The sequence below is a fragment of the Alexandromys fortis genome, unplaced genomic scaffold, assembly GCF_014885135.2.
Source record: "Alexandromys fortis isolate MF-2015 unplaced genomic scaffold, M_Fortis_MF-2015_v1.1 scaffold_33, whole genome shotgun sequence".
Lineage (NCBI taxonomy): Eukaryota > Metazoa > Chordata > Mammalia > Rodentia > Cricetidae > Alexandromys > Alexandromys fortis.
In genome coordinates this window covers 11,742,609-11,755,167 of record NW_026067917.1, presented here as the reverse complement: position 1 = coordinate 11,755,167, position 12,559 = coordinate 11,742,609, and the positions used below count along the sequence as shown (strand labels likewise).

At 36.6% G+C, this 12,559-nt stretch overlaps 1 protein-coding gene across 1 annotated transcript in view; it reads right to left on the bottom strand.

Annotated features, from left to right (window-relative positions):
* Nucleotides 1-12,559, bottom strand: part of Lrp1b (LDL receptor related protein 1B) — a 1,445,827-nt gene that overhangs the window by 560,496 nt on the left and 872,772 nt on the right. Inside the window, 2 exon segments of the mRNA XM_050139953.1 lie at nt 619-713; nt 1,410-1,584. Coding sequence (XP_049995910.1) covers nt 619-713; nt 1,410-1,584 — 270 coding nt within the window.

The window sequence follows — 12,559 nt, the reverse complement described above, 5'->3', positions numbered from 1 at the left end:
TCTTACCTAGTAATTGATATGGGAGGACACGGCCCATTGTGGGTGGTGTCACTCCTGAGCAGGTGGTCCTGGGGTACATAAGAAAATAAGCTGAGCAAGCTTTATAGAACAAACCAAGACAGAGCAGGTGCCCATGGCCACTACATCAGTTCCTACCTCCAGGTTTCTTTCTTCTGTTTCTGCTCTGACTTCCTTTGATGAAGAGGAAATAAAATAACTCCTTTTCTCCACAAGTTGCTAATAGTTCAGTTTTCAAAGCAGCATTAGACCCCCTAACTGGGATAAAAGGGGAAGGACGCTCTAACAGAATCCATGGAAACAGGAGGAAAGTGGCAGAGTTGAAAAAGGGAGGAGAACAAGTGGAAGCAAGCAAATGTCATAATATGGACATATGAAGCTGTCACATGGAGGCTCAGGCAGTCTCTGTGCTAAGGAAGTTTAATAGCAAGCTCTTCCCCACAGAAAAGGAATCTCATATAGAGAAAACCAATTCTATGGAACCAAGAAATTCGATCCAATTTATATTACTTTTCTATAATTGTTTAGTGTTGAATTCAAAATCATACACATGTATCTCATTAAACCTGTCACTATTAATTATATATAAAAAATACTTACCAACTGGTTCCTTTTGGTTCTGAAAGAGAATCTTGATATTACTCCCATCCATATTTGCCATGTTTATTGTATTTCCATCTGTCCAGTATAGTTTCCTTAATTCAAAAGATAAGGATTAAATATCACATGCAGATCCATTTAAGAAACATAAGGCAAAGACTAAAGTAAGAAAACATATTCTAGGTGCAAGATTAACTCTTTTTCCGAAATGTCTAAAAGTGTTGTGTCCCTGCACATTTTCCTAGGCGGAAAACATCTTTTTTTTTTTTTTTATTCTCTTTGAAAGAATTTTATCCTTTCTCATTTTCCTAGTACTTCCAAATCTGATGCTTAACCCAGACCACAACAAACTACTTTCATTCTGTCCTTCATCTAAACAGAATTCTCTTGGCTGAGAAGGGATTAGAATGTGTCGAGGGGAAGGTAAAGCTCTGGTATCACACTGGCCCCTCGACTCACCAGAGGCAAGAGCAGGCTGACTTTGTAGTGACCACACAGGAAGGAAATATTCACAAACAGCATTCTAAAGGAAATGGCTTTTCCTCTGCAACTTTTTGTTCTAAATGCTCATTCCCTAGAAACATGCACTAATGAGAGCTTATAGATTGCATTCCATTTGGATAAAAATCTCTAACCAGGATTCCGAATCTCAATTTCCATACTCAATTTCCAGTCACATTTTGACTCTCTCTTCAATACATGTATCACCTGAATTAAACAATCGTTTTGTGTAAAATCTGAAATAAAGTAAAAGATGTTACAAAAAAAGAATTTTAAAAATCATACTTTACCCCCTGACTGGGTGAGCTGCCAGGCACTGTGGCTTATCAATTCCATGGATAATTGAGGTTTTCAAAGAGCCATCTAGCCTGGCCACGTTAATTTGTGTTTCATCAAATTCCGAGCTAATCCAGTATAAATTACGCGACACCCAGTCCACCGCTAACCCTCTGATGCTCTGAATATCTGCAAAACAGGATAAAGAAAATGGAGAGTGACCGAAGGTTCACGTACGCCTGGCTCCTCAGGTAAGTTATTCTCTGTCTAAGGGAAAACCTAATTTACACTTTAATTTGTCAGCTGAAATTGTACAAGATTGTAATCTCATTCCCTTATCAACACTTCTTAAGGCATGCATAATCATTAATGTCTAACTGCAGAGGCATTAGGAAACCTGAAGCAACAATTATCATCAAAATTAGACCAGCAGTCAATGATTCTCCAGTAAACGCTCGGAACGGACACTGGGAGAAGTCTTGTGGGCAGGAGTGACCACAATTTGAGTGAGAATAATAGCTTGTGCAGTCGGTACCACGCAGGTCTAGTTAGGAAAAAGCACGGTGTGTCATTAACAAATGGGCTGCTTGAAGTTTTTAGTGCTGATTTGCTAATTATGTGAAATAAAATAATTCAACCTTCCCCCAAACCAGCAAACTTGAACACCTTTCAACACAGACAATTAACAGGAATGTAATGGGCTATGAGAACAAAACTGAAATCATTTTTACGTTATCCCAAATGTGGACCCTGCAGTAATGGCAGAAGTCTAATTAGGAGTAGATTCAGCGCCACTGAAACGGGTGTGGTTGTCTGCACTGTTTTTCTTTGATTAGTGAATTGGGCGTCCTGAAAAACAAGCATGGGGATGTGTCTCAAATACACAGGGATATTTTAAAAAGAGATACATACTAAAGCCAACAAGTTACAAATTATGAAGATTAGTAATGTATAGTACGACCTTTTAGTAACTACCTATGGCATTTGAGAGCTTAACCTGGACTTGTCTCTTTTTTTTTATTTTGTTATTTTCTCGGATTTAGTATTTCCAAATTTTTAGTATTTAAAGCTCTTTAGTCATTAGATCCTAAACCTTCAGGCGGACATATGAAAACACAGCCTGTTCAGCAAATGTGGGAAGGATGGGGGTAGTGAGTGTTCAGGTGGTCCTCGGGCATGAACTTCCTGCAGTGCTGACCAGTCCAAGCAGCTACTACCTCACTCCACTGTGAGTTCCTCCATCTGTGCCCTGTGTATGGTTTCCTTCTAACTGTCACTGCTCAACTACTACATTCTGAACGCGGGCTTAGTTTACAGCACAATTGCATATTCTTCTTCTTGTTGTTCTTGAGACAACAATAATACAACACTTCTTTGAAGTTAGACTTTTCTTCTCTCTCATGGTACAGTTCCTCCTGCCCCACCTTCTGGAGCTCACCTGCTGAAGAGAGGCAGTCCTAAAAGAATGAGCTTTGGATTCCTGCTCCAACCATGGGGCCCCGGTTCTTTGTTAACAGCATTAGTTACATAGATTGGTTTTCCCCTCCATTTTTGTTCATCTTAACCTGAGACAACTTAAAAATAACACAAAGGATTTCTGGGAATCGTTTAGAGGATGTAATATTGTTCTTCTATGACATGTTTTATAAAATATTGTTATCTCTCTGCTGCTCTGAATATTTTAAATTGTTTACCAATTAAGCCAAATATATGGCCTGGAGAATGTACTCCTCCATAATAGTAGAGCAAAACTCTGTATATGTCATCAATATATGTTTCCAATATGCTGACTATTTTCTCAGACATGTGCAACATACATTCAACATAAGGATTTGTAGTGACTTATTAACCTGCCAAACAATAATCTGAAATTTTAAGGATATCAACTAGCTACAAAACTAAAGTGTAGACTGAAGTGCCTGAGGCTGAAGGTGTTTATTTATTTATTTATTTTTTAATCTGAGCACACATCTGGACAATCTCAACCAGAAATTTGTATCCTTGTGATTGTTTTGAGCCCAGACAGCATTTTGATTTACCAGTCTGACAATAAAATATTGAATAAAATAAAAATATTGAAACAATATATTTTGACTCTTAACATCTGGGTTATCAAATTAAGACACACCAATATCTCTGAGCGAGTTTCTCAGAAAGTTCAGCTTTCATTTGTTTGGGGTAAATCCACTTTTATGAACTAAACACAGATTATATGTTCTGCAAACTCCTCCCTAATCACAAAAGTCTCTGGTGCGTGATAAATTTTAGTTCTCAAATATATGTGAAAGCACAAGACAAACAGATGAATGTCTGCATGTTGCACACACACACACACATACACACACATACACACACATACACACACACACACAAATGATAGTCAGCTTAAGCTATAATGGTAAGCAAACGAGAGATCAGAAATGTGACAATGAGCAAGACCAAACCCAGAAACAGAATCTTCATTTCTGTAGGGTATTTGCGGTTTTGTATAATACAGCTCAAAAGTGTGAGAACAAGGCAGAATGACCACAGGGTTACTAGAAAGATTTTATTTATCATTAGTGATGGGTGAATGAGGAAAACATTCCCATTTAAAAAGAAGAATTTTTGAAAAAAATTAACATGTTTTTCTCTAGATTTTTCTATCAGTTCTTTAGCTATAAGCAAATGTCAGGATATCTCCAAATGGTTTATACCTTGAGCAGTATACTACTAGGCACTGACAAGAAATCTACTTGTCGAATGAGAAAGTTAAATTGATCGGAGGCTTAAAAGCCTTATTTTTCCTACATCAACAGCAAATTTTAGTCTTTCATTAAAGAAATGTTTTAAGTAATGCTCTTATACTTCCATAGATAAAGTCCATTGTGATGGTAAAAAGGAACATAATGAACGTCCAAACAGATGCAAATAAGTAAGTGCAAAACCAAATAACAAATCAATCAAGAGTCCTCAAAATTAAATACTGTATGTAGAATAATTAGAAACAGCAGCTGGATACAGTTAACCTGGGAACTGGAAAACAAAGAAAAAGGTTAGCCAGAGTGACCATGGAAAGCTAGAAAATGGGTCTAGAACATAGAGCGAGTTACCTAATATATTTAATCAATGCTTTCAAGGGAGAACGTATAAATGGAGAAGCAAGAATACTGAGATAATATTGGAGCCTTCTCCCACTGGAGTAATAAGAGGCAAAAGCCTCATAAAGACAAAATGAGAATATTGTGATAAGATGCAGGGATGATTGCAAAGACACATGCGCAAATCTAGAGGCCAACCAGATAAACTTGACAGTTATCAATACGGTGGTGAAGCTAAGAGTGAGTTAGCAGTTGTACAGCTGAGGGAAAATATTTCTTGAATTTGAATGTTGTGCTCAGCTTATCTTAAGTAACAACTTAGCTACAATGACAAAAGCTGATTTAAAAAGTAACAAAAGACTTGAATACAAATTTATCATTAGGTGATATAAAAATAGCCACAAGAATTTGAAAATGTTCACAAATATACTATTCATCAAAGAAGAAAATGAAAACATGATCAGACACCCTGTCACTCCAATAAGAAAGACAATTGTCATGAAGGTGGGTGGGTAGGAGGTGGCAGGACATGGGTGGAGTTGGAGAGGGTAAAGAACATGATCAAAATACATCACATAAAAATTAAAAAAAACTAAGTTAATCAAAATGGCATTCATCAAAAAGACAGTAGGATCAGTAGAGAAAAGAATCCTTGCTCACAGATGGTAGGTATATAAACAAGTAGATCCCTGTGGGATCAGTTTGAATTTCCTCAAAGTTTAAAAGCAGAACCACAATAAAAACAGCAACATTACAACTGACTATCTCTTCAAAAGAAAGAAGCCAGCATCTAAACAGATAGCTCAAATCTCATATTCATTCTCTCTTATGTATAAGATCCAAGAAATGGAAACATAAAAGCGACTATCAGCTTATGATTATGAAAAGAAACTATGGTACCAATGAATAATGGAATATCATGTAACTAAAGAGGGTCAGATCTTGTTATTTGCCCCAAGATAGATAGAACTGGAGATTATTATGTTAAGTAAAATAAACCAGGCATTGGAATGACAAGTACCACATGATGTCACTCAATTTTTAGAGTCTAAAGCTGTGTGTTTCACTGGAGTTGCAGTTAAGTGGCAGTTACGAGATGGGAGCTTCAGAAGGGATGGTCAGTAGAACTAACGTTCTTAAACTTAACTAGAAGTTCTGAGTTTTAACACCGATTGTTTTCTGCAGGTATTGACAATGAACTGCATATGTTTTTTCAAACCTAGAATAATTTTTGAGTGTTTTTAAAATTAAGATATGATATATCCCATAAGACTGAAAGCTTACCGTGATTTAAGTGCTATATTATAAATATATATGTATATATATGCATCAAAATTTTACAGAGTACCCCAGAATTATGTACACTTTTTGTATAATATAGCAATTCAAATTAATTTAAATATTTTAAGTTACAATATAAATAAAAACAACAGCAAATTTACAAATATTGGGAAAGCTTGGTGCTTTTGTGTGCTGATCGTAGGGATGTGTGTGCAGCCCATGAGAGAACAGAATGGTGTTACCTCAAAACAAATCAAAACAGAACAAAAGCTTTATCCTCAATCTCATGAATTCTACTTCCTCCCTCCTCATTTTGTGTGAAAGTATCTCATGAATCCTAATCTAACCTCAAAGTCATTTTGTAGCTGGGATTGATCTTAAACATCTGATTTACTTGCCTACACCTCCCATGACTGGAACTATAGTTCTGTGCAAACAGTTTTCAAGACATGATGAAGAGAGATGATGTCTCAAAAAGACATTTGGATTGTGGTGTTCAAAATTATATTCTTGACAACAGTCAAATTTAGAAGCAGCATGTGTTGACTACGAGATGAATGAATAAACGCAATGCAGTATATACACACAGTACAATATTGCTCAGTTTTGAAACAGACAAGCATCTGATATATGCTAAAACATGGACAGAACTTGAGGATATTCTGCTAAGCAAAGCATGTCCATCACTCAGAAGATGGCTCATTTAACGTACAACTCTGAGGACCAGTTTGGATCCAGAGAACCCGCTCAAATGCGGAATTGGCTGGCATACTACCTCTACTCCTACCACGAGGGTAGTCAAGACAGAAAGTATTCAACCAGGACCAGCCAGAGTATTAAAATTATCAAGTCCTATGTCCAAGTGAGAAACCCTGTCTTCCGATCTCCAGTGGAAAGTTCTGCTCCTAATCTTTGACATCTATATGTACATACACATCTCTGAATACTCATCTCTGGGTGTCTCTACACTCGTGAAAATACACATAACACATGTGGACACACCACACACACAAGTAAAATATCAGTCAATTAAAGAAACACCATATCTATTCTTTCTCAATTCTGTACTAATCTGTTTGATTATCTGTCATCTCAACCTGTTACATCACAACATCTGTGCAATGTCCAGGAACTGCCCTCATTTTCACACATCTTAAGGTAACAATTGGGAAGGTAGGGTTTGGGGTAAACAATGCTGGCCTTGAATTCTGGATTCTTTCGTCTCTTTCCCTTTAGTGCTAGGTGTATGTCTTCACAAGGCACTAGGTAACAACCCAGGACTTAATGCAAGTTAGTCAACCAATCTTCCAACTGACCCACATTCCAGCTCTTTGCTAATTTTTGTTTCAAATTCAGAACATTTATTTAACTTTCTAATATTATCCCTGCCTGTTATCTTTACTGCCTACAGTTTTGCTGTCTACTTTAACAATTCCCATTTGATTTATCTTTCAAAGAGTTTAGCTTACTGATATCACCTTTAAATTTTACCAGTGGTTCCCCATTTTGTTGAGGGAGAAAGGAAAAAAAAATCACAGCAAAATAATCCCTTACATTTTAGGGGATAGAGTACAACATGAAGCCTCTGCAGTGTCTAGCTACTTTCTCATCAGAGTTTCCTAAAGGTTCACTGAGCATTGTGCCTAAGGATTCCGCAACTAGTGACCCATTTTCCTCAAGGCCTCCTTACTTACTTACGAAGTTAGTACCTCATTAACTACATGCCAGAAGTCAGGATGAATGGGCTCTAATTGTCAAAGCTGTTCATCCATGGTACAATCCTTATTTCTCTTAACCATGCATTATATTTAGTCACATTTAGATATACTACCATCTGTGATGTACCTTGAGCTAATGAATTATCATGAGCAGTTTATAATATTCTAATACAGAACATTTCAAAAGTCTAATGCCAAACCTAGAAAATGCTATAAAGTTCCTTCAAAATTCTGCATATTAAAACAAAATTGCACACCTACTTTTCTAATTGAAAATGTGAAAAGTAGGCATAGACAGTATGTCCATTTATCAGTTTGAACTATGCATGCGTAGTTCTTACTGGGTAGCAATTGTAAGCATCATTATGGCTGCTTGTGTTTCTTTTCTTTCTTCTTCATTATTGCATCACAGATATTGATATTATTTCACCACAAAAACTTTCTGGGTAAAATGAGAACTAGAAAATTCTGAACAGATATCAGTAAAGAGCCGATGTCCCACACTTAAGCTTTCTAATGCTTTCAAAGCCCAGAAAGTACTGTTGTCATGGACCTATGCTCATTTTTTTTTAATTCTCTATGTATAATCTTTAGAATAATTATTATTTTCAAACCATTCTTGCATTTAATACTTTGCAATATATATAGAGAAAAGCTTTGCTTCACTCTGACAAAATAATTACTACAAAACTGGATGATGTTTGAAATATGAATAGACAACTCTTAGAATTCAGTTAGATCCAAAGTTCATTGAGAATTACCCTTAGATGAGCAAGGTAGTACACAGTGATAACCTCCAGTGCTCTGGAGGCAGAGGCAGGGGAATAGTTTGGAGTACAGCAGACACATCAAGCTTGTTTGTCAATAAAAATGAGATTTGCCTCAAAATGACGTGAACTCTCATACACTTGCAAAGGTGTGTCTAACTCTTTGCTCACATATCATAGGAATAAAAATCTTTGGAAGGGGAAAGGAAATGGTGCCCTTCACCAAGAAACCACCGCAGGATCTGCAGAGATACTGAGTGTGTAGGAAGCACATGCTGTAAGAAATAAGCATGTGGTGAAAGCTAACTTTCTTTATCTTTAACTCATGAAGTTATTTTATTTATAAAAGGGGAAAATGTGGGAGAAAGAACACACCTGTGTGATCAACAGTGAAACCAAATTCAAGTGTAAATGAAGCTTTAATATTCCCTAGAATTGCAAAGCTAACTGGTAGTTTCCCTTATCTAAGAAAGCGGAAAGCAACACGGACCTCAAAGTAAATACAGCATTAGAGGGGTAAATTAAAAAAATAAAAAATTAAAAAAGGAACTCAAGAAATAAATATCAACAAAAGAAAATTGGTTTGCTTTGGTAAAATATTGTCCAAAAGCAACTTATTTCACCTTATTTTTCCCAGGTCACAAGTCACTGAGGAAAGTCATAGCAGGATCCCAAGGCACAAACCTGAAGGCAAGAACTAAGGTAGAGACCAGGGAGGAATATTGCTTACTGATCGGCTCTCCATTGCCTATTCAGCCTACTCAGGGTGGTGTAAGAATCCTGAATCATCCACCCAAGGATTGCACTGCACATATTCTGATGGGCTATTGCACACAAATCTTTAATTAAAAAAATATCCCAGATACTTGCCAATGAGCCAGTCAAATGGATGCAAATCCTCAATTGAGGTTTCCCTTCCCAGATGACTTTGATTTGTGTTAAGTTGAAAAAAGCAACCAGCACAATCCATCCAATAGTTCTTATATTCGGAATTTGAAGGTTTATTCATGTTTTGTAATATTCTTTGTTGTGCTATCAGCAGTGTATTAAATTTTTCAGAGTCACCCTGTTGTGTAAAACAGTATAGCACTGAGTAGTTGACACTTGGGAGGTCCAGCTGAACTCTGGGACCATCATAAAAGGCAAGTACTGTGAGCTAATGGAATTACCTCCAATGACTTTCAGTGAAATCCCGAATTGTCTTATTGAACATAATGAAGGACACAGGAGTGCTAATAATGTGACCTAGAGGGTAAGCTTTTTCTGCCAAGTTCTTCACCATGCCTTCGAGGCAACAGTTCATTTCCTATGACCTTGAGCTTTCTCATCTATAGAATGGAAATTATTCATTTACAATATTAGATGTGTAGAGACTAAGTGAGATGACATTTGTGTCATACTAACGTTAGGTCGTTTATCATATCCAATCAGTAAGCCTGACGACATGAATGATGGGAAACTATTTGGTCCAGGCAGAGGCTCAAAAAGAGATTTATTGGGACCAGATAGTAAAGCTTTTTGATGCCCAGAACTTTCTGGGAATTATAATATCTTTTTATCTTAGCTTAAAAATACATTTGATTTTTGTGTCATGGCTAATCTTGGTTGTCAACTTGACTACACCTGGAATCAACTAAAACCTAAGTAGGTGGGCAGGATTTTGAAGGATTTTTTTTGTTGTTGTTGTTGTGATATTTAGCGGTAGATATCCCATGTTAGATCTGGGCCTCACCTTCTATTCATTCTCACTGGCAAGTTCAACTATATTTTTCCAGAGGCATTTCTTCCTTGACATCCGAATCCACTTCTTCAGGATTCCAAAATAGATTCAAAAGCAGGGGCTGTCTAGGACTTCCCTGGAATTCCAGCCCAAGATTGCTACTGCTGAAATATTCAGTTTTGTGGACTGAACAACTTCCAGATCCTTAGCCTTTCTATAAGAAGATATCCATTGTTGGATTGCTTAGGCCACAGCCTTAGGCTAGCCTAATATAGGGATATATATATATATATATATATATATATAAAAATATATATAACATATTTAATTAGTTCCTTAAGACAACATCAGGTAATATAATTTTATGAGAGAAGAATAACACACATCAGTGTTCAAGTGTATGTATATGCATTTATGGACATAATGCATATAAATAATGCTATTAAATATATGATAAATATGCTTATATTAAAATATTAATATTTATCATTATACTGAATTACCTGATTCTGAGCTACTTACCATAAATAGTTATGAAGAAGATCTTTCACAGATAACATATTAATGCAAAGTCTATTGCTGGGAAAGATAGGCAAGCTTTTGTTTCCCTTAAGAAAACTTGAACCAATAAGTGTTTGTCTCAGGAAACAAGAATGATTGGATATATTTATAACCCATTTTTTTTGCAGTTGACTTTATATTAGATTTAAACTGAGGAGTGGATGAAATGAAGTCTTTTAAGAAAATCCCTGGAAAGCCCACCACATTCTCCCAGACTACATGGATGGAAGTTGGATGTCATCAACAGCAAAAATAAGAACTAGCTTACAAACTCATGGAAACTGAACTCAAAAAAAAAAAAAAATAATAAGCCAAGGTAGTACTACAGAAAATTAAAGAATTTCTAGAATTCAATAAAAACAAATTCAAAGCATATGTAAACTTATGGCACACAATGAAAACAGTGTTGAGATGAAAGTTCATGGCACTGTCTACCTTTAAAAAATTGGAGAAATATCATACTAGCAATCAATAGAACACTTGAAAGTTATAGAGCAAACAAATAAAAAGAAAAAAGAAGAAAGCACATCTAAGAGTTGCAGACAGGAAGAAATTTTCAAAGTGAAGTTTGAAATCAATAAAATATAAAGATAGAGAACAATAGAAAGTATCAATGAAAAATAAGAGTGATTCTTTGGGAAAACCAACAAGATAGTCAAATCCTTATCCACACTAACTAAAAGACACAGAAAGAATACACCAATTAACAAAATCAGACATGAAAAGGGGAGCTTAGCAAGTCACCAAGGAAATCTAGATAATAATATGGATATACTTAAAATATATGTGCTCCATCAAACTGGAAAATATAAAAGAAATGGATAATTTTCTTCATAGGTATCATTTACCAATGTTAAATCAAGATTGGCTAACTAATTTAAATAGACCCTGTAACCTTTAATGAAATAGAATCGACTGAAACAAAAATTTGGTTGTTAAGTGAATGATGATCAAGTTCCAATTGAATGACCAAGAAAGGATAGGTAAAGGGGCTATAGGAGGGAAGCATAGATCCAACTGGGGGTTAGGGAGAGATGGACGCAGAGTGTGGGGAGAGAAAACTCAAACTGGGGCACTTGGGGTTGATGTGGAAATGCAGTGCAATGAAAATGTCCTGGAATCTTTAAGGGTAACCCTAGCTGGGACTCTTAGTAATGGATGATATGGCGTCTGAACAGGCCATCTTTTTATGGCCAGGGAAGGTTTCCAATGGAACTGAGCTCATTTTATTGAGCTGTTGACTGAGGAGGTCTAATTTAGGTCCCTAACAACCAAAGCTGACGCTAGGTCAAAATTTACCTTCTAAAAACTGACAACAAAATTTACCTTCTAAAAACTGGCCCCATTGTGGAAAACAAGTTCCACTCAGCTCATGAAAATAGAGAGGTTGAGTTGGTATAAGCAGGGATCCTTCACCCCTAAATCTTCTTGGCATCAGAAGGTACTACACAGGCTAGAAAAATAGAAATCTGAACCCCAGTTCAGTCACAAAACCCGCTATCTACAAACTGATCTTCCTGAAATATGTTTGGGGCAATGGTGGTACAGAGTATGTGTGAGTGGCCAACCAATGTTCGGGGTAACGAGGCTTACTTCACAAGAGGTAGCCCATGTCCATACACTGCCTGGAAGGCCAGTAAACTGGAGGCTGGGTACCCCGGAAGCCTAGAGTAGAACTAAACATTACTAGGGGGAAAAAGAAAAAAAAAAAGAAAAAAAATTTCTAATGGTATTCTGCTATACTGATAGATTGGTGCCTCATCCAGTCATCCTTTTTCAGTAGTTTTGAAAAGCCTTCTCCAAGAAGCACGTGGGAGAGAATGCAGAGACCAGCACAATATATTACACAGAGGGGGTCTAAATTGGAAGTTTACAAAGAGTCTCTCACCTCGGAGATCTCGGAACACTGAAGAAGTTGGGGAGTAAAGCCTAGAAGTCAGGGGATGGAGGACACCAGGAGAATATGCCCACCCGATGAGCTAAACAAGTCTCACTTGGGCTCCCAAAGACTGATGCAACAAGCAAGGAGCCTGAATA